At 57.1% G+C, this 21,147-nt stretch overlaps 6 protein-coding genes across 6 annotated transcripts in view; 2 read left to right on the forward strand and 4 right to left on the reverse strand.

Annotated features, from left to right (window-relative positions):
* Positions 1 to 616, reverse strand: part of MONBRDRAFT_31347 (uncharacterized protein) — a 1,799-nt gene extending 1,183 nt beyond the window's left edge. The window contains exons 1-3 of the mRNA XM_001743462.1: positions 367 to 616; positions 175 to 235; positions 28 to 73 (exon numbers count right to left, since the gene is read on the reverse strand). Coding sequence (XP_001743514.1) covers positions 28 to 73; positions 175 to 235; positions 367 to 492 — 233 coding nt within the window. The 5' untranslated portion in view covers positions 493 to 616. The remainder of the gene's footprint in view (positions 1 to 27; positions 74 to 174; positions 236 to 366) is intronic.
* Positions 617 to 1,516: 900 nt separating this feature from the next.
* Positions 1,517 to 3,605, forward strand: MONBRDRAFT_23172 (uncharacterized protein; the record flags this gene model as incomplete). The annotated part of the gene is made up of 5 exons (XM_001743141.1): positions 1,517 to 1,976; positions 2,258 to 2,893; positions 3,014 to 3,177; positions 3,256 to 3,423; positions 3,495 to 3,605. 5 exons carry the CDS (start codon positions 1,517 to 1,519, stop codon positions 3,603 to 3,605), a joined length of 1,539 nt encoding a protein of 512 aa, XP_001743193.1.
* Positions 3,606 to 4,055: 450 nt separating this feature from the next.
* Positions 4,056 to 15,432, reverse strand: MONBRDRAFT_6041 (uncharacterized protein; the record flags this gene model as incomplete). Its single annotated transcript, XM_001743463.1, has 10 exons — positions 4,056 to 6,217; positions 6,405 to 6,887; positions 7,024 to 11,390; positions 11,772 to 12,709; positions 13,188 to 13,300; positions 13,967 to 14,174; positions 14,387 to 14,572; positions 14,800 to 14,957; positions 15,041 to 15,223; positions 15,336 to 15,432. 10 exons carry the CDS (start codon positions 15,430 to 15,432, stop codon positions 4,056 to 4,058), a joined length of 8,895 nt encoding a protein of 2,964 aa, XP_001743515.1.
* Positions 15,433 to 15,534: 102 nt separating this feature from the next.
* Positions 15,535 to 17,067, forward strand: MONBRDRAFT_23174 (uncharacterized protein; the record flags this gene model as incomplete). Its single annotated transcript, XM_001743142.1, has 5 exons — positions 15,535 to 15,622; positions 15,889 to 15,973; positions 16,055 to 16,129; positions 16,448 to 16,661; positions 16,852 to 17,067. 5 exons carry the CDS (start codon positions 15,535 to 15,537, stop codon positions 17,065 to 17,067), a joined length of 678 nt encoding a protein of 225 aa, XP_001743194.1.
* A 409-nt stretch (positions 17,068 to 17,476) lies between these two features.
* Positions 17,477 to 18,530, reverse strand: MONBRDRAFT_6043 (uncharacterized protein; the record flags this gene model as incomplete). Its single annotated transcript, XM_001743464.1, has 5 exons — positions 17,477 to 17,553; positions 17,637 to 17,738; positions 17,841 to 17,981; positions 18,075 to 18,247; positions 18,370 to 18,530. The coding sequence occupies 5 exons, from the start codon at positions 18,528 to 18,530 to the stop codon at positions 17,477 to 17,479; spliced, it is 654 nt and encodes a 217-aa protein (XP_001743516.1).
* A 355-nt stretch (positions 18,531 to 18,885) lies between these two features.
* MONBRDRAFT_31348 (uncharacterized protein) overlaps positions 18,886 to 21,147 on the reverse strand; it is a 2,749-nt gene continuing 487 nt past the window's right edge. Inside the window, exons 2-4 of the mRNA XM_001743465.1 lie at positions 20,891 to 21,144; positions 20,584 to 20,708; positions 18,886 to 20,450 (exon numbers count right to left, since the gene is read on the reverse strand). Of these exons, the coding sequence (XP_001743517.1) occupies positions 19,294 to 20,450; positions 20,584 to 20,686 (1,260 nt within the window). The 5' untranslated portion in view covers positions 20,687 to 20,708; positions 20,891 to 21,144 and the 3' untranslated portion in view covers positions 18,886 to 19,293. The remainder of the gene's footprint in view (positions 20,451 to 20,583; positions 20,709 to 20,890; positions 21,145 to 21,147) is intronic.

A 21,147-nucleotide genomic window follows, 5' to 3' on the forward strand; every position in this document is an offset into this window, starting at 1 on the left:
GCAAGGACAACGACGCTGGCGTCGTACTGTCCCAGGTACGAGACAGCGCTCTTGTACGGCGAGGCCCAACGTCCTGCAAAGAGCCAAATTCCAGTCAGCGGGACAGATAGGGTCAATGAGAGTCCGTTGCACCCACCCAAAGTCATGGGGAAGCCAAACATGCGCTGCGCGTACCGCCAAATTGTGGAAGTTGTGCAATCAGGTCATCAAAGCTTGACATATCGTAGGTGGGGGTCTAAAGTAGCGGACCAGCGCGGCAGTCGTGAGCGAGTATCACCCTGATCATCATCTCATCATCGCCAATTGTAAAAAAAAAAAGGCACGCCAAGGCGCGGCGTGGCGTTCAGGTGCAAGGGGGTGACTTACTTGAAGGAGGTTGTTCGTGGCGTGAATGGCGCAGCACATTCGCTTCTGGCGTTCCAAGTACAAGCCATCAGGTGCAAGCCGACGAAGCGCCTCGGCGTGGCTCGCCTCAGCCCCAGAGTCGGCCATGGACGCGGGACCATGCCATTCCGCTACCGGCTCGGCATCATGCTGAACTTGGCCCTGTTGATCCTGTATTGCCCTCCCCGCTTCAACCGAGGCGCCTTGCGCTCCACCGGATGCCGTTTCCGCCATCGCCACCCCGGATGCGTCCAAAAAGTGAGAGCGGTCTGAGTCAGTCTCGCTCTCTCTGTGTCTTGCTCTGTCCCTCTGTGTCTCTGTCTCTCGCTCTGACTCTCTGACTCTCTGTCTCTCTGTTTCTCGTCTCTCTCTCTGTGTCTCTGATGTCTCTGTCTCTCGCTTACTTTGACTCGGTGCACACGCAACCTCGGGTATTTTCAATACAACACCTCTTTTTTAGATTACAAAATTCAAGGGGTAGTGAGAACTCCCTAAAGTAAGATCATTATCAATGCATGTATGCAAACCGCGCGACAAGGTCGCGGACACAAACCTGCATTCCGCGCGCGACGACCGACTCCTGGTGACTGTCCTCCTCCTGTTGTTGATCCTGCAAGGCAAGGCTGGCTTTGGTTATATGTATAGCATCGTCCTTGAGTGTTTGAAGTCTGGACGTCTTTACTCAAACAAGCCCACTAGCGCGCGTGCGCTTGCGCTTCATGAGACCTCTGTCACCTTGCCACACCGGCTCGCTGACACACGTTGCTGGATGATTTGTTGGGGTATCCACATTTCTTCCCGTCAACAGAGGCTTGCTCGTGCGGTTCGCGCCCGCTCGCCCCACAGACATTTCTCGGCTTGCCCCTTTTGGCATCAACAGTCCCTGCCTGACCTTTGAAGCATAAAAACACGCTTCACAACGCAGCCGCAGCCCAGACCAGACACATCAGTCTCCAGTGCCCCGCGGCCCCGCTGCCACAACCTATTTTTTTCCCTTCCGCCGCCACCACCATCCATATTCACGTTTGCTTAGCCACCCGAGTAGCCGTGAGCACCGCAAGCCCTCCGCGCGGCGTTGTTCAACAGAGCTCGCACCGTGCGTCACAAGACAATACCCGCACCCACCGGCACGATGGCCACCGCCGATCTTGCTGGGCCCACCCCTCCCGTGCACCAGGACCCCGACTTTAAATCGATCAGCGATGACGAGGAGGAGGGGCCGGCGGCCATGGCCCAGCACCTGCGCACACGCCGCCGCCTGGACATGCGCACCTCGTCCACGGGTGGTCTCTCTGAGGCCTCCTCTCTCCCCTCCAGCCCCGATGCCGACGAGCACGGAGAGAATCAAGAACACGAACATACCCAGGACGATGAGTGCTCCACTCAAACGAACCTTGAAGAGACACCAGCCAATTCTACGCTGGGCATGGTGGTGCCATGTCCTGGTGACGTGAGCATTGGCCCACCAAACGAAGACGAACTGCCCACGTTTCAAGACATGTGGGTTATCCCCGGCTTTCAGCGCCTGCTTTGCAAGAGTGTCCACGCACAACCGCGCCGTGCCCATCGGGATTCCGACTTTAACGAGAATGGTGTGTCCCCCCTGCTCCCCTTCTCCTACCGCGTCCCCGTCTTGCGTTGTATCCCGTCGCCCTCTGCCTCTGAATTACCCTTTTCAAGCGCTCATCCCCACTTTGCCTTGCTTGGCCTCTTGCATCTGGGTGGCTCGGCTGTCCGGCTGAAACAACAGCCAGCTCTGTCGGAGGGGACTCGCCCCGTCCATCGCTTGACGGGGCTGCTGCCCCTGGAACGCGGCGACGCGCCAATAGTGGCGCCTCCTCGATTGTCTCTGCCCTCTCATTCCGATCCGCAGACACGACCTCCCGTGGTTCCCTCAGTGAGGGCAGCGTCCGCAAACCACGCAACACCCTACTGCGCCGCCTCTCCTGGAAGCGCACGAAGAGCAACTACAATATGAAGGAAGCCCTCAAGCAGAGCGAAGCCTGTGGTTCAGCCAGCGACAGCGACTCCACCATCAAGCCCGTCACTAAGAACGACAAGCCTAAGCGTCGCAAATCGTTCCTGCGCCGTAAAAAGGGCCTTGATGCCAACACAGCCGTCGAGAGTGCCGCTAAAAAGTTTGAGGAAGAAACCACGACCTCACGCCGCCGCCACCTCTCCGGCTCGGACGAGGCCGAGGTGACAGGCCTCTCTCTCATCACATACATCAACTCGCTCAAAGAGCTCGAAAGCATGAAAGCTCAGTGTTTCGCCGACGACTGCGATGAGCAATTCACCTCCTTGGCCGAGCTGCAAGAGCACATGCTCACTCTCCACGTCCTGCCACGCATTCAGCAAGTCCCAGACTACGTGTACCTTTTCCACGAGGACCTTCCATTCTTCAACCAGCGAGACGTCGTGGCTAGCATCACCTATCATGAGCGCGATTCGCCCCTGGCCCAATTTTACCTCAACCAGCCCATCTTCAATATCTCTTGCTTTCGGCCAGGTATGTTTTCAATGGAGCCTGACCCCCCCTTCCCCACTCTTCTTTTACGTCCAACCGCTGCATGCTTGACACTCGTCAGCACTCATCACCTGACCCTTCATCCCTAATCCGTGCCCCTAGTGGAGGACAACACCACCACAGTGAGTCTGTCCGACATTGACAATCCTTGCCGTGACAGTCGGACGGAGAAGATTCGCCGCTTCATTGGCAGCGGCCTTCAAGTCTCAATCCGACGCAAGTGCCTCTACGTGACGCGCCTATCGCGCAATCCCGTCTTTCTCAAGGTTCGAGACTGGTTTCGCTGACACAAGAAAGAAACATGACCCCCGTCATCCCTCTCAACCTCAATGTTTTCTTCTCAGAACTATCAAAGCCCGTCAACAGTCTCAGACTCAATTCTGTTGCGTGAAAACGGGGAGCTTCCCGACGGCGCCGAAGTCTGCCTCTTCGACTACCAAGTGTTCTCCAAAGAGATTGCTCGCATGCCTGCCGAGCTGGCCCTCAAGATGGCGACGGTCTCTCTCGCCTTTGTAAGTGACTTGCCTTTAAGGGCAACCTCCTCCCCGTACATTGTCCTTTCTCATCACGCAATCCTGTTTAGGTGCGAACGGGTGAGTTTGACGACAAAATTCCTTGCTGGATCCGCATTCGAATGGGAGATGCCTTGCGCATGTGGGAAACCTTGACCCATTCAACCCAAGATCACGCGTAAAAAGCGCTGGATCAGCTATATAAGATGGTTTCGATGTGCATGTGCTCGCAAGCGCCAACATTGCTTCGTGTGTTTCCATCATCCTGCCGTCCATGTTGTTTGAATCGTTGATTTTGTGCAGCACCATGGTGCTCGGTGCATTCGTCGTGATATCAAAATCATTCTTTGAGTTAACCCTCCCCGGTCGCTGTCTCGTTCTCGTTACACCTGCACAAGTGCGTTCATGCTCGAATGCCACCGATTGCGGCCCTTATGCCAGTTCTTGATTGTATTCGTGCATACTGGCCTGCTTCGGTACGCTTCTGCCGTCTGGGCGCCTGCATCTTGTATATACTGTACATGTCATAATGAAGCCTCGTCAATTTTACTATCCGAGCCAATTGATTAATGGATTTTCCATGCCTACACACTGCTCACACCGCCAGACGCTCAAGCAAATAACGACATGCATTAGTGACTGAGCTCCAGGCTCAGAGAGACTAGGTTGGTCGCGACCACATCTTCAGCTCGTTCGAGAAGAACGCAATGTGGCATCCCTGACCCTGGGGGCAGGTAGTGGAAAATCGCGGCGCACAAGCCGTGGTGAGTGCAGGCCTGGGTACACTCTTCTACGGTGCGACCGTCGCGCAACACGTCCAACTGAGCGTCTGTCTGAAAGGCATTGCCAAAGCGCAAGGATTCCCCAAGGGGCTGAGACCCCGAGGCGCGGAGTAAAGTGCCCGACGGTGTCCAGCGTGGATCAAAGTCAAACTGTGCTCGGCATTGCAATGAGGTGGAGTGCGAGCTTGTCGCTACGCCCGCCTCACCCACGTCCGCGAGAAGCTTACAGCGGGCTCGTGCGCCTACGAGCCAAAAGAAGGCTCCGGTGCATGAATTTCGACGTAAGCAGGCTGCTTCGCAGCCGGATTGGTCCAAGTCGTACAACTCCTCCAAGAGCGCTGTCGCTACAAAAGCCGTGGCAAAGCGCCGTGGCGTGTGGGAAACGTTGGTCAGGCCAGGAACCGTCAAGACACCCTGATGTGCCACCTCGCACCCACGCCACGTTTTTCGAGTCAAAGATAGTGAGTTTGACTCTGTTGAGACCCCATCGGGTGTTCCAAGATCAGAGAGGAGATGGCATCGTGTTTCTCCAGCTTTTGTGAGCCAGAAGAATGCACCGCGGCAAATGGCCGATGTCTCGCAGGCTGCACAGCATGCCTCGAGCGACACCTGTTTGAGTTCAGCCTCGTACTTCTCTGGAGTGAAGGCGGTCGAGAAGCGCCGCCGGTCGGTTTCGCTGTCAAAAGTGATGCTAAAGCCGGGAAGGCTAGGCGCCGTTGGTGCCGCTGTCTCTGACGTTGTTCCAGGAGTTGCCATGTTGTCAGTCGTTGTGAACGAGCTTGAAGTTATGGAGGCCATTGGCTCCGAACGCGAGCTGCTGGAGGTGGAGGTGGAGGAGGTGGACGTGGAGGTGGACGTGAAGGTAGAAGTAGAGGTCGAGGTCGAGGTAGCGGTCGAAGTAGCGGTAGAGTTCAAAGGCAGCGGCTGCGTCGCGGTGGCGGTGAGACACTCGAAAACATAAGCCGGTCGCTCCACATGCGGGGAAAACAACGCAACAGTGCTTGAGCTGAGCAAATAAGCGCGAATGCTCGAGCCCGCTGCCATGGTAAATTGCACCCGAGTTCGTGGCCCCGGTAGAGTGCCCCCGTACACCCAGGAGCTCGAGCCATTGTCAGCATGACCCGGCAGCAACAAGGGGCTTGCCATATGGAGCAGGTTTGAGCCGGCCACATGCAACGACAGTTCTGCCGCCAAGCCACCATCCCAGGATCGTGTTTCGATGACGAGTGCGACAGAGCAAGTTGTTGGCGTTCGGTTGTGCTCCACCTGCCAGTTGACTGCCGCGACTATCGGCAGGCCCAAGTAGGCCTGAGCCCACAACCGCGTGTCGGGCTGATTCAAGGCGCCATCGCCGTTGAAGTCCAGGCTTGCGGCATTAAACAGCTTATTCAGCTGCTGCAACCCGCTGAGGTGCGTTGTTGGCAAGACCATTTGTTGCAGGGGCGTGCTCCGAAACACGAGAGCTGCCAGGTCCCGTAGATCTAACTCACAGTCTCCGTTGGCATCACCCCAAACGTCTACGGGGCAGCTGGCAGCCGCGGCACCGTTGCATTCATTGCGAGTAATAATGTCATAAGGTGTGCATGATACGTCTCGCGGACGTCGCGCCAAAGTGGCGGCCTCAAGCTGCAGGCTACTGTTAAGGACATTTGTATACGTGCGGCTCAACAGGCCGGGCCCCACGAGCTCCAAAACCTCGGCATGAAGGGCTGCGTGAGCAGCCGCGTCAAGTTCCACCCACGCCATCTCCAGAACTGTGCCTGCATCGGCCACAATGACTACAACCTCTAGCTCGCAGTCGCGAAGTGCAAACTCCAACCAGGCTCCAGCCTGGCCAACGCGTGCACTCGCATTGGCCAGTGCCTCACATGAAGCGGACAGAACAAAACGCAGTATCGTGCCAGCGCTCAGCTCTTCATCCATGTAGAGCCACAGTGGAACCGTCACTCTATTGGTTGTCATGTCGTTTGTCGATCCAATCCACAGCCCACGCTGCGGCGGCGCGCCGAGAGCTATTGAGAAAGATCCATTCGAGAAAAAGAGGGAAAAAAAAAAAAAAAAAAAAAAAAAAGTCCAAGGCCCGCGTTAGAGTGTCAACGTTGCCTTCCTCATACATGCCAGAGGGCCAGAAAGAGAAATCGAGAAAGCTCGCCATGCACCACGGGTAGGCACACAATACAGGGCACAAACAAAACCAACCTGGGACTTGCACGCTTGCAAATGGACTGCCTCGAAATTGAATGTCCACTTGCACTGAGCCAGCACGGGGTGACATCACCTGGCAGTGGCCTGTCTCGGCATTGACACCAACGACTTCAGGTTCATGGCTGCGGAAGGACAAGAGCTGCGGCAGTAGGGCTGTGCCATCCCGCACAAAGAAGGTATGGGGTAAGAGGACCCCCTCAGCAAACAAGACGTGGTCAAAGACCACCTGCTGCGCTGGCGAAACACTGGCCCCATGAACGGCGACCACGGCCCGTGGGGAGCTGCTCACGCGGGTTTGCGCGATATTGCTCATGGAGACACCGAGAAAATATGCAAACGACACTAAGCCTGGCGCCTCTGGCGTGACCACATGGCCACGATAGCCATAAGTGGGTTCATGTTGGAAGGACAACCGCGCTCGATTATCATAGGTGGTCATGCCCAGCTCGCCGGCTGCAATTCCTCCAAAGGCCAATGCTAGACGTTCAAGCGATGGCCAGCAAAGTCATGCAAGGGAAAAGGGAAAGAAACAACCCATTTGTGAGACTGTTGAACAACAGGCCATAGCAGCAGATTCAATCTTTTTCGGGTGGCTGTGCGCCTACACACTTACCGTCAGTGGCGGGGCCGGGGCTGAGGGCCAGAGTCGACCCATTGCTGAGGTTGGCAACACAAAGCAACATGGCACTTTCATACACGCGGCGGCCGGTACGATCGACTCCCGCTGGTGCCAACGTGGTTGCTTCACTTTCTAGATGGGGGTCCGATTGCGTCGCAGGCCAGTGCACCATGCGCAAGGACAGTCCAGTGCTGGCAACGACGTGCACCGTGTGTGACGCTCGTAGTAAAGGGGCGTCTGTGTGCACAAAATGGACAGTATGTTGGCCCGTGCTGACACCAGAAAAGCAGAGGGAGGTACCACTTCGGCGTAACGCCGAGGCATTGAATGCAATAGACACGAGCGCGCTCGCGTCTGACGCCGGACGTCCGCCATCGTAGAGCAACTGGACGCGAAAGCAACGGCTAATCGCGGTACCAAAGCTGACCAACAAGTCTCCCGGCACGGTGACAATTGAAGTAGAATCCATGGGGGCTTCCACCCCAGAGTCGAGGTCATATGCAATGACCTGTAGGGCGACTGCGCGAGCCGGAGCCACGGACAAGTTGACCGCATTGGTCGACGCCACAATTCCGCCGCACGGCACTGGTTGCATCAATGCCACAGTCAGAGTGGCCGTTTGAGCCATTGCCACCGGCACCCGCGCCTCGATTGAAAGGTTCCGGGTGGCTAGGACCGCTAGAGCAGAGCTAGATACGGTTGTTTCCAGTTGATGCATTGAAAGAGGCACGATGGACCAATCTTGAAGCACCAGATAGGGTGCTAACGTGGCTGTGGTCTCGTTGTCTCGCAATACCGTGCTGTAGGGCGAGGGTGGTAGGGATGCTGAGAGATCCCACTGCTGTGCAGCTTCGCCCCGAGCGCTAAACGCAGCCTCGACGACGCTGGGAGTAATGAGGGCCATGTTCAAGCCCAAAATTGTGGCGGGAACGGGCAAGATGGACCGAGACACGACCGAAGTCCACAAGCTGTTTCCCTGACGGAGTGCCAATGTCAGATTACTTTGGACGGTCGCGGTCCACACATGGGGACCGCTGCGCCAAGCTGCGGCGTCAGGCAAGCAGTCGGCCAGTGAGCAGCGGTGCGTCACATCGACCATCATCCCGTCAACGTGTGCCAAGATGCGCAAGCGTTGCGGAGCTCGTCGTGCACCGTTTGTACAGGTGTCATCTGACCGCCAGCCCCAGATGGGGCGACTGAACCCGCGATCAGGCACCAACGATACGTTCTGCGGTTGGTGCACGCGAACTTGGACGGTGACGTTGCGTCCGAAATCGCCCGTGGCCAAGCGCGTCGTTGCCGTCAGCTGCAAATCAAAGCTGTCACTGAGTGTGTCGGGCCAAAGCACTACCTCAGCGCAGCTCGCAGCTTGAACGGCTGCCGCAGGATGCGCCGTGCAAGTCATGGCCTCGGTCGACATGTTGGTGGTACGACCGTCTGTTGTCAGAGCCCGCAGTCGCAGGCTCAGGCGCCGAGGTTGGTGCTGCAGAGCACCGTCATTCAAGAGCGCGTAGTGGCTGGGCACGGGGATCAGCAATGAGGTCGCATCGGCAAGCTCGGTGTCCAAGACACGAATGTTGCAGTTCGTTGAGGTACAGTACGATGAAAGAGGTGCCAGTGCCCCGCCCCCGTCACTAGCGGTCCACAGATGGAGGGCGAGTGGAAGAGGCACACTGCTAGCTGCATCCATAGGTTTACTGACGGTCAATGCCACGCGCAAAAGGTCGAGGACATGGATAATCTGTCGTGTTATGGTGCTCGAAGCCGTGGCAGCCGTGGTCTGGCGCGCCGAGAAGACGACCCAACAATGCGTACTGTTTCGCACAAACCGGCTTGTTCCTGTCCAGCCAGTCGCCAGCTGTGCATCGCGGAGTTGGAGTACGCAGGGTACATCCAGCGCCCCACTGAGAGTGATGGGCCCGTGTGACCAAGCATGGGCTCCGATTTGCACGGCAACCACGTCACCAGCCCGTGCCGGCTGCAAAGGGGTGGTTAGAGAAAGCTGAGCTGCTTCTGACACGGGAAAACCCGGCTGCGTAACGTCGTGGCTGAGCCTGAGAGGTGGGCAGGCGATTTTCTGGCCTGAGAGCGTGTCGATCAAGTCAGGCGTCACAACGACCTCACGTCGATCTGGATGGCTCATGTTTGCCCAAGTTGAGGGATCGGCGCCAACTGTGGCCGACAACGCGGCCGTCAGCTCCACTGGCGTGAGCTGGAAGACACAGAGGCCGTCATTGTCAAGGCGACATGTTTGCAGCTCCACGCCACCCACTTGCATGGCCAGTGGACGCATGACGAGACTTGTCGCCGCTGGGTGATATGCATGGCCGATCAGGGTGATCTTGTCAACGGCACTGTGTGCAGCAACCACCGGGGCCGCCCAATGGCAAGCCAGACGTAAATCGAGGGGAGCAAGTGACCCACTCAGCATCAGCTCCCGAATGACCGGCACATGACCTGTGGCCCGAATCGGCACAGGAAGAGTCAGCACATCACCCGCATGGCCACCGGGACTCGCAGGCATTAGATCCACCGACTCGACCTGAATGGCCCTTGAGTTGTTTGAAGCCAACAACAGAGCCGCGCTCGGGCCTAGTTCGAGTTGGATATCAGGCCAAGAAGGCGGCTGGGCTTGTAGCAAGCGCTGGTGAGCCGCTGCCATGCGTGCAGCTAAGTTGGCCAGACGCTCGCTGGTCGTCGCCAAGCGAGTCTGCAAAGCGGCCGTCGCATTGAACGTCGGCACTACGTGCAGACGGCTTTCCAACTCGGATGCCAGTGTTTTGCTGGTGTGCACGAGCTGTGAAGCGTCCACGGCGAGGCCGTCGGTGCCACGTGTCAAGTTGGCTAACAGAACAATGGGAGTGGATGTATTCAAGGAAGTCCAAGCGCAGGACATATTCATCTGATCCGTGGCATTTTGGGCTGCTGTTGCTATGGCCGCAAAGCCAGCTGTAGTGCGAGACGTCAGTCGCGTAACTTCTGCAAATGGATCGATGCCTGCCTCGGCGGCCAGGAATAACGAGGTATTGAGGGTAGCTGCGGCTTCGTTTAGGCCTGATAGGACTGCAGAAGCGTTGTTCAAACGACTCACATCTGCTTGCAAAACTGCCTCATCGAACTCCTTCAGCAGTGGAAGATGTGCAACCTGTGACTGGGCAGCCCTTGTTGTGGCATTGGCAGCTCGGTTTGCAGCCACAAGTGTAGCCAGGTCGGCAGCACTGTGGTTAGCAAGGACTGCGTTGTCCGGATTCACAGGCGGTGCCAATGCAACCAGCCATTCGCCCATGGCTGCAACCGTGCGCTCCGTCTGATCGACATCACTGGCTGCCACACGAGAGAGGTTGTGAGTCTGAATGGCCTGGGCGTCAAGTGCGTCCACTGCTGCATCGAGCGTAACTGCTGCAGCCGGGATGGCCTTGTCCAGAAGGTGTGCGCTGTTGTTGAGGCGAACTTGCATGCTGGCGCCATCAATACGCAGTGCGGCTGCTTCAGCCTCGACTTCTGACAAGAGGTTGGTGGTGTTGTTCAGCGACCCTTGGACTTGCACCAGCGCTTCGACGCTGGCAATATGGTGCTCTTGCAGCCTGGAAATATGAGCAAAAGTGTCGCTTATTTGAAGACGGCTGGCCTCGAACCGATCAACTAAGGTGGCGATGCCAAGCGTCGAGTGGTTGAGGCTAGCAAAGGCATCAGCAGAGTCGGTTGTGGCATTATCCAAAGCGATCTGGATGAGGCCACGTTGGGCTTGCACCTGAGCCAGCTGCCGGTGCAATCCGGAGACCGCCAGAGGGAACGCGCGTGCCTGCACCTCGGCATGTAGGGCTCTATCAAATTTCGTCTGAGCGGTCGCGAGCGCAGACCTGTTGAGGCTGTTGCTGGCTTCCGCGAATAAGGCGGCCCACTGAGCAGCCAGCGTCTCGAGTGTGGCAGCAGTGTGTGCAACTTCCCACGCCGTTTGAGCTTGGTGTCCCCCAAGAGCCTCCAGGGACAAACGTAGCCGATCCGTCGCCAAAATCATCGTCACAAAAGCCGGGGCCTGCCAGGTGGTGACTGCTCTGCGAAGGGTGCTGTTGCCTGCGTCCACCGTCGTTGCCAACGTGGAGAGCTCTTGGGCAGTCACTGTGAGGGACGTCAAGGCAGATTCGCGTGCAGCCTGAGCTGCAACCAGGTCTGAACGCACTGCATCGAGACCCATCATTGCAGTCATGTTCACATTTCCAAGTGCATTCGAAGCGTTGTGCCACAAGTCGCGCAAGTGTTGCGAGCACGCATTGCACGTCGCGCAGCCCACAAATGGAATCAGGTTGATGGCGGTTGCGACACACTGATCGCATCGTGGCCCTGCCACCCCGGGTAAGCATCTGTGGGCCGCCACAAGAACACGTGTCATCGGTCAGCCAGCCGTGACTGGATGGATGATCTCATATCTTTAGCATGGGAAGGGGTAGACTTACAGGCAGGTACCAGACAGAGGATCGCAGGCTCCGCGGTGAAGAGTTCCAGCTGGATCGCAGGCACAGGCGCGGCACCCAGACGCGCTCAGGTTGAAATGGCCAAACGCGCAGCGATTGCATCTACAACAAGTCCCAGTCGTCCCAGTGGTCAATATGTGGGGGCAAAGCCGTTGTGATGCGGATGTGGTGACCAATCAAGCATGGGCAAGAACTTCGCGTGCCACCCCGACAACAACAGCCCATATGCGCACTCGGCCCACAAGCCCGCTCCATGATCGATCAGCTTACCTTCTATCGTTAGCAACGCCGGGCCGACACGTGCAGGCCCCCTGGGCCTCATCACAGATCGGGGAGACGGCCCCGAGGGTATGGCAGTCACAATCTTGACAATCACCAGCGGCTGAGAGAGCTGCGGCACGAGCGCCACGAGCGCACTGTGCAGCGTCCACTTGGTTCAAGGGATAGGCTAGGGCTGAGCAACGGTGTGTGGTGCGTAAGCTGGCCGTGGCTGTGATGGCCGCTACAGCAGGGGCCACTGCAGGCTCCAGAGCAGCTTCCATGGCAACAACTGCGCGTGGTACCAGCGCGAGGGCGTCCCAAGCACAAAAGGAACCCATCTCTGCATTGCACACAAGCGTGATAAGGACGCTCCCTTGGATCGTGAACTCCAGCGCATCGGCCAGAATGGTGTCACAAAAGTCATCATTAAGACATGGGGCCAGATTTGTTGTTCGGGCGGCAATGGCAAAGTCGTTGAACTCGATGCGCACGAGCGCGCTTGCTTGTGAGGCATGGCGCAGAACCAAAGTATGCGAGCCGCTGCTGGCAGTCAGGGGCAGGGCCACATGAATAGGGAGATGGCTGCGTACAAATGCCAACCCCAGGCCTGAATACTGCATGGTTGCGTTGGGATTGCTGGGTACAATGCGTTGGATCACGCTCGCTGCGTTGATAGCATCCTCAATCTGATACAATGAGGTGGCCACAACGGGCGCAAAGGTGCCGGCTGAACAGTGATCACAGGAATGGCCTTGGATGTAGTGCCCACGACACGAGCATGTTCCGTTGGGTGCACACACAGAGCTGGCGCTAGCGCCGGGCAGACAGGTGCAGCCCGCGCACGGCAGTGAAGTGGTTGCATTGGTTGATACAGGGGTGTAGCCAGTGGCGCACTGGTCGCAGTGCTGCCCAGTCATGCCTTCCCGACACGTGCACTGGCCTGTTTCCTGCAGCAATAAGAGACCGGTGTGCAGTCCAGGAATGAGTCGAGCATGGCGGGAGCCTTTAAAAATGAAAAAAAAATATCATCATTCACTCCGAAGACCAAATCTCTCGACACAAATGTGTCATGTGCATCCGGCGGACAAGCCAAGTTTGAGGCTCGAACTATTCTGATTGGTTGCCGCTGGCCTACCTGATCGCAGCTTGAACCGATCGCACCGCGTGGATCACAGGCGCAGTCGAGACATCCATCTGCATGTGCCGTGGATAGATTGTAAGAGCCGGTGCGACACGTATCACACTTGAGACCAGTGACACGGGCTTTGCAAAAGCACTGTCCAACGCCAAGGGCCTGTACGTCATCCTCCTCCTGTACGCAGGACTGCACGCCACGATTCAGGAAATTGACACGTGAGATGGATCGCATCACAGCAGGTGATACACGTCTGGCTGGAGGATGAAGTGACGTCGCTGGTGCCACACCTGATTGGAAGCACCTGCTCGCACGCAGTTGCACGCTGAGCAAGGCGTGGGCGCGTGGCGGCTCACACCCTCGGGTCGGAAAAAGCCTGATAGACAGCGCTCGCAGTTGATTCCTGTGGGCACGTTTCACCGATGTCAGTACCATGACATAACATTTCAGCCAGAGGCTATTTGGCTGCGCCTCAACCTGCACCGACCTGCAGTATGATTGGCACAGGCTACACAGCGTCCGGCTCCCACATACTGGCCATCTACATTAAGTGAGGAACCTTCCACACTCGGGTCATAGATGCATGAAGCAGCATGTCCGAAGCACTCGCATGGTTGACATGCGTGGGTGGCATTGCTCGTTGCCGGGGCCCAGGGTTGCTTGAGTACGTGCTGACCGGTGGCATCAAGGACCCCTGTCCAGGATATACAAGCGTAAGTGTTGATGATGGGGATGATCGTGGGTGGGGCCAGCTCGGCAGATGAGATCGCACCTTGGTTGAAAAGGGGTAAACAAGACTGGCAAGACCGGCCTTGGGTATCGTGCTGGCAAGCACAAATACCCTCGTCCAAATCACAGCTATCAGCATGACCATGACAGTTGCAAAGCCCCACCATGTCCACTTCAAGGAGGGAGTGATGGTAAATAGGCGCATCTACAAGGGCGGCAGGAGGCTAGAGACAGTCCAGGTATAGAAATGTGGACGTAGAGACGCCAGCAAAAAAAAAAACAGAAACACATGCATGAAATGGGCAACGTCGGCATGAGGACACAAAGTCGCTGTTGTCACCAGACTGGACGGAGGTGCTGACCACGAAGCGATGCAGCTGCAGAAGACGAAGGCGGATGTGATCGGCCGTCACAAACGCGCGGACGGCATCCACCTCAAGACTGCGGTAGTCACTTGTCAGGCCTAGCGACGGGTCACGCCGTGGCATGAGACGCGGTCCGGTTTGACGCACGGGAACAAACGTGAACGCGAAAGGTAGTCGATGTACCTACTCGGCAAGGAGAGGAGAGCTAGCACAACAGGGGCTGGCGCATATGGATCGAGCTGTTCTTGCACGCACTCGGCCTCGGCGGTGCCTGTGGAGGTGATGCCGGACAGCGGCTGCATGCCAAACGAGGCTATGATTTGTCAAGGCAAAAGAGCACCGGGTGAGATCAACGAGGCCAAGCCAGCGGTTCTGCGCACATGTGGCATTCTCACAGGATATGGGGGCAAAAAGCAAAAGGCCTGGGACGTGCCTTGACAGTCGCGGGCCATGTACCGCCAGGGCGTGAAGGAGTGACCCCCATCTGTCGAGCGCTCGATAACCATGGCTGCAGGCTTGGGCGAGTTGAAACGAATCAGGACATAGGCAAGGTGGTACTGAAAACTGGACTCGGCTGAATTCTAGGGGCGATGCGTCAGCGTCAGCGTCAGCAATGAGATATAAGGGTAAGAATTTGAGTGAGGGTGACAATGACCATCGTCAGAAGAATGAAGAACGTGAAAACCGGGAGAGCGCAGGGGTGGAACCAGAGGCCAAGGCCAAGGTCGAGGCAGAGACAGAGACAGAGACAGAGAGTCTCAGCCTCTTCGCACAAAAGGGAAAGGAACAGGGTGAGGAGCACACGCACGGGATCAAGGCTGATTGTGACGTTGATGTCGTCCATGCCAGGTGGACCTTGCCAGAAAGAAGATAGGTCGCCATCAAGGATGTGGGAAGGCGGGTGGAAGGTGTCTGGGTGTGCGAGACTGCAGCTGTGTCCGCAGCTGTAGGTCAGCTGGGTGAGGCCTGCACAAAGACCGCCATTAGGCACAGTCAAGGCAAGACTTGGTCGTTAAAGAGGGGAGCCAAGCACTGATGCGGGAGCTCACCGGCGACGAGGCAGACATTTTCGTCTACGGGAGCAAATGCGGGGGGCGTCGAGGAGTGGTGCTGCTGCGCATAATCCAATGCATCATGCTCGAGCAGGTTATAGGGTGGGACTGCCGACTCGCTGCTGGACCGGGCACCACAGGTCTCGGTTGCGATGGCTCGGGCGCCATGGCGTAAGGAACCTGCAGCAATGACCCAATGGATACTAGAGGGATGAGGGCTTATGAAGCTGTGCAGCAGCGCTGCCCATGCCTGTACGAGTTGAGCGCCAGTTCCAAGTTCGGCGAGCTTTACCGGCTTGTGGTGGCAGGAGCAGTGAGCTGTAGACCAGATCTGCTTGCAAAGCCAGCAGAACAAACAGGCAAACGCCTGCGCTCAGACACCCATCCATTCCCCTTTGAATCTGCCAGAAAATGCGACGGCACTCGTGCGCACAGTTGCCGCGGATGGGAACGTTTTGACCCGCCATCAGCAGCCTCACTCGAATGCATGCATGCAGGCTAATGGGAATGATCCATTTTTTTCTGACAAGATGACGGAAACGAGGTGTGTGTGTGTGTGTGTGTGTGTGTGTGTGTGCGGTCTGTCGTCGGTGGTCGTCGTTCGTCGCCGCGCCCGGCTGCCCATGCGACCCCTGCTGCTGTGCTCATCACTGCTGGGTGTTCCGGGGGGTTTTTTTTGGTGGGGGGCGGGGGACATGCTTCTTGGCTTGTGCTAGTAGTCGGCAAGGCCGGCTCACCTCGGCCATTGCACGGCGGCCGTCGCCAGAAGGTGAGTCTGGATTTTCGTACAATCCATCAGTGTGGACCTTTGCGTGCACTGATAGTGTGGTGCACCTGAACTGCAGGCGCGGGCCGCCGCGGGCGTGAGGCGCGCGAGGAACGCGAGGGACGCGAGGAGCGTCGATTCTCAAGCCGTGAACGCGACTCCCGGTATGTGTTCATACAAGCAGGACCGCTCGGACAGCCTGCGGTTTAGGCCTTGACTTTTGATCGCGGCACCCCACTCTGCAGCTCGAGGTCCATGCAAGAGCGCCTCTCCTATCGAGACGATGACCGGCGTCGGCCGGGCCGCAACGAGGAGGACCGGTATGCTTCACCACCTTCTTGCAGAGCACATAGCACTGTGCCCTTTCAGCGCCGTGTCTGAACACCAAACGGTCTCATCACAGTGCTTGCCTCTTGCCTTGCTGTACCCTGGCCGGCCTGGTGACAGAGACGATCGATCGCGCAGCTGGCAACGACGATCGAACGAGGATGAGAAGAGCGACGCTCCTCGCAGGTCTGCTTACGGGAACAATCGCTTCTAGTTACGAACAAGTCCATCCTTGTCTTTTACACAGAGGAGGAGAGGAAACAAATTGACAAAAATGGCTGCTCATCTGTCTTTGGTGTCGCTGGCATCAGGGAGCGAGATGACGGTCAAGAGCAGGAGCGGCCGCGAGACCCTCAGCGTGTACCGCGACGTGGCTACTTTTACGACCATGATGACCGTGCGCGAGGACGCTTTCATGGTCGCCGCGAGGGTTCGAACCAGGCACCGCTGAAGCTACCTCATCTGCCTGCCCGATGCTACCTCCTGGTGCTAACCAAACGTGTCGCCCAACTTGACAGGAGGGCGGTACGATGACCGCCGCCGTGATGACCGCCGCCATGATGACCGCCGCCGTGATGACCGCCGTGATGATCGCCGCCGTGATGATCGCCGCCGGGATGATCGCCGCCGGGATGACCGCCCTCGTGGAGACTACCGGCGCGAGGATCGACAGACCTCGGCCGCCAACGGAAAATGGTCTCACGATCGCTTTCAGGTATGCCACGGGCACCCCACAACAGGCACATGTCTATCACACGCGCAGTGTCTCAACGATCCCTGTGCCGTTCATACGCAGGAGCTGCAAGCAGAGGCCGCAAACACGGCCGAGCCCACAACTGCCGGGGAGCGTGCCGCTCAAAACGACAATGCTAAGACTAGCCCCATGGCCGAGTCAGGGGCATCGCCAGCCCGCCGGGGTGAAGATGAATGAGGCACATTGTCTTTCGGGAATGAATCCCCTTGTCAGTGACTGCCGGGTGCATAAAAACAGCCCTTCCTTCCTCTGCCATCACCATGAGGCTTTTTCAAATCAGCGTCAACTCTTGGGTCCGGATTCATGACGGCTGCGATTCTTGCGGCATGTGTTGTTAATTTCTCTTCTTTTCTTCATTTTTTCCTCCCGTGTGTGCGTGTTGGAGTTTGGAAGCACGCGCGTTTGCATTAATTAAGATCAGACGGTTAAGAGGCTTGGTCAGGTGCGCTCGCTTGCGTGCCGTGAGGCATGTCGCAAAACAAAAGCTCAGGACATAAAGAAAGAGGGCTGGAGGAACAGGGGAGAGGCCCTAAAGTGGCTCGCTCGCTGTTCACGCTCCGTCGTGCGGCCTGGCCCTGAGGCGTCATCAAGTCTCGGCAAGTAGCTCTTGCGCCTGTGCCTGCAACTGCTCAGCCCTGCCGGCGTCTTTGGCAACACCATCGCCTAGGAACAAGTTTGAAATGAGCGGCGGCAGGGAGCCAGGTTGCGAGCCGTCGGCCAGCATGGGGGCTGTTGTTCACACTCACCAATGCGTAGCATACGAGCCGCGTTGGCGCAGCCCCAGGCATGGTTGAGCTCGCAAGCGCGAAGAGCAAACTCGAGGGCTTTGGGCATATCCTTGGCCACGCCTGTCGAGGAAGCAAGGGGAAAGTGTTAACAAGACTTGTGATGGAAACAGACGATCAAAGTGAGGAGGGCCAGGTGGGTGCCGTTGTGCCTGCTACGCGTACCCTCGGCCCCTTGCAGGTACATGGTTGAGGCCATGAAGCAGCCGTTACGAAAATCGCGTTGGCAGCACTTTTTGAACAGCTCGAGAGCCTGGGGTGCATCTCGGGGCACCTCATCTGGGATACCGGCTCGTAGCATCATAGCTGGGCGATGAGGTGCAGATCAATGCAAGCCACGCATGGAGTGAGCGTACAGGGCCAAATCAAACTGGGGGCGCTGGTGGGGGGGCCGCAAACCTTTGTTGTGACAGCTCTCCACGTTGTCGAGCTCACAACCACGACAAAAGGTCTTGAAGGCAACTGGCAAACTGGCAGGTGTGCCACGCCCAGACATCTGCGCGCTTCCGAGCCGATAGCAACTGCGACCGTAGCTTTTCTCAAAGCACAGCTCCCGATACATCTCGATGGCTCTGTCAAGACACAACACCCCCGGCCCCATGAGAGACCGCGGATGTGACCAAGCCGAGTAAAACCTCTGCGCAGAGGCAGGCTGGCAAGTCCGCGCAAGTCCGAGCAAGTGGAACTCCCGTACTTTGTCGCGTTCTTGTCGACTGTCTCGTAAAACTCGGCGAGGGCATGACAGTCAAAGGGCTTTTTGAACTCGGCACACTCGCGTTCATGCTCCCGTCGCAGGTCGTTAAAATACTCCTGAAGCTCAGACCCATCCTTACTCCATCCGTACGTTTCCGCCATGGCGCCAAGGTCGCACGTCACCGACCGGGACCCGTCACGAACAGCACCACCAACACGAGCCACTGAGCTGAGCGGGCAAAATGGACTGACACATGTGTGTGTGTGTGTCAAAAAGTTTCACACACACACACACACACACACACACACACACACACACACACACACACACACACACAAAACGGTTTTGTCTTTGAATTTTTCGAAAGGGTCATCTGCGTCTTTACTTTCGAGGCATATTGATCGAGTGGACCATACGGCACGCGAATCGCATCTTTACTCACACTCGGTGTATGTGTGAGGTGGTGTGCTGACTGTGTGCGGTCGGTTGAAAAGAACTTTGCTGCACGTTAAAAGTCACCAACATATAAATTGGCTGAAAGGCTCAAGCACAGGCATGTGACAGGTCGAAAGACACACGTATGCAAGGAAGAAGAAGGAAAAAACCGAAAGCGCGTAGGCAAAAGCAGAAAGAACAATGAACAACAATGGTTCTAGAGAGGAGGGCGGGCCAAACTGCCCAACAAAGCTGAAACTGGGACTGCGAACTGTCACAGGCAAAACACAGGCAGGAAACAAGAAACAGGACAGCAACATACAGAGCGAATCAAGAAAGGAAAACCAACAAGCAAGATTCGCACATGAAATCATGTGCACGTGAGTGTAGGGCACGCGAGCGAGCGAGAAGCAAACAAAAAGGGTGAAGAGAGGTCTGACGGCGGGGCACAACATCTCGTCCACGCTTCTCAAGCCAGACTCGTGCAGCTTAGGCGGCCTTGGCATGGGGGTTGCCAACCTGGTGCATGTTGGAGAGGGTGTCACCCAAGCAAGACCAGTAACCGCGGACGTCATAGGGCAGGCCGTGCTTCTCGAACAAGGCCTTGACGCGAGGGGAGATTTGCGGGTGACGGAACTGGGGCATGCAGGGAAAGAGGTGGTGCTCAATCTGAAAGTTGAGGTAGCCCATCCACCAGTTGCAAAGGGGTGTGCCGGCAATGTTGGTGGTGTGCTTGGCGGCGTACTCGACCCAATGGAGGTACTCGTCGGCCTGGCTCACGGGCAGATGGGTGTGGGAGAGGGCAAAATTGGTAAAGATGTAGGCGGCCCCAATCATGTCGTACAAGATGTAGAGACCGATGGCTTGAGCCCAAGTGAAGTCACGAAGGACGACACCAAAGATGACCAGGTAGCGCACGGCAAGAGTGAGGAGCTCGAAGCGCTTCTTGGTGCGGATCATGTAGCGCGGGTGGAGATAGATTTGCCAGCCGAGGGCCACAAGGAGGCAGGACAGGGGGATGAAGCAAAAGGCTTGGGCACGCAGCCAGAGCTTGACGAGGGGATTGCGGGCCTTGGCGGCGATGACAGAGTTGAAGGCAATCAGGGGAAGAGTCTCCAGATCCACGTCGTGCTGCAACTTTTGCGGGGTCGCATGATGACGGTTGTGCTGAGAGCGCCACCAACCGGCCGACATGCCACAACCAATGCCATAAAGGGCAATTTGGAGACCACGATCCAACATCACACGGCCCGTAATGCTGTAGTGACCACCCTCGTGCATGAGCCAGCCACAGCGACCTTGGACGATCGCCAGCATCACCACGCCGAGGGCCGTGAAGAGACCCCCCTGCCACACAAGATAGGCACCGAGGACGTGCATGCCGATGATTTCAGCAAAGCGCAAGGCAATCTCGCCACGCGAAGGCTCAAAGAGGCCCTCCTCCTTGAACTGACGACGCAGGGCAGCATAATCCTTGGTCAGTTCCTCGCGGTTGTTGTAGCCACGCTCGACCATGACGTCCTTGGGGGCCGGGCGGTTGGGCAGGGACTTGAGCAGATACTGCGCGCGCTTGCTGCGCAGATGAAACTCCTCAAAGGCCTCTGTAGCATCGCCATTGTTCACCAAGAACTTGATGACCGAGCCACCTGGAAGGCCCATCAAACGGCGCATGAGATGACAGGTCTACCGGGCAGAGCCAAGGCAGCCGAGGCAGCCGAGGGGCGGAATGCTGGGTTTGTGGGGTCAAGGGGAAGAAGCGCCATCTCAAACCAACTGTACCTGGGTGCTTAAAGCCAGAGACATCGTAAAGCTTGCCATTGATCAGCACCTCCTGAACTTCCGACGACGCCTGGTCGGCGCTCGACTTGGTCGACGACGGCATGACGAACGAGATAGATGGCTGGCTGCAATCACAATTTGGTCCAAAGCACATCGATGAGCCATGGTCTTGAATCCCAACCACTTCCCACCAGGGCAATACAACCACCATGCCATCCAGAGCAACCCAGAGAGACCAGATCCAGCCGAGAATCAGCCCAAACCGCCTCCCGACCCCGGTCTCAGACGACAGACAGCCATCACGCACCTCGTTGAAAGAGAGAGAGAGAGAGACAAGCGAGAAAGTGAACTCAAGTGGTGCACTCTGTTCTTTGTTCTGTGCTTTGCTTCTCTCTCTCTCTCTCTGCTTTCTCTCTCTCTGCTTTCTCTCTCTCTGCTTTCTCTCTCTCTCTCTGCTTTCTCTCTCTGCTTTCTCTCTCTCTCTCTCTCTCAAACTCTCTCTCTCTCTCTCTCTCTTTACTCTCTCTCTCTCTCTCTCTCTCTCTCTCTCTCTCTCTCTCTCTC

Source organism: Monosiga brevicollis, genomic scaffold, assembly GCF_000002865.3.
Source record: "Monosiga brevicollis MX1 MONBRscaffold_3 genomic scaffold, whole genome shotgun sequence".
Classification (NCBI taxonomy): domain Eukaryota; class Choanoflagellata; order Craspedida; family Salpingoecidae; genus Monosiga; species Monosiga brevicollis.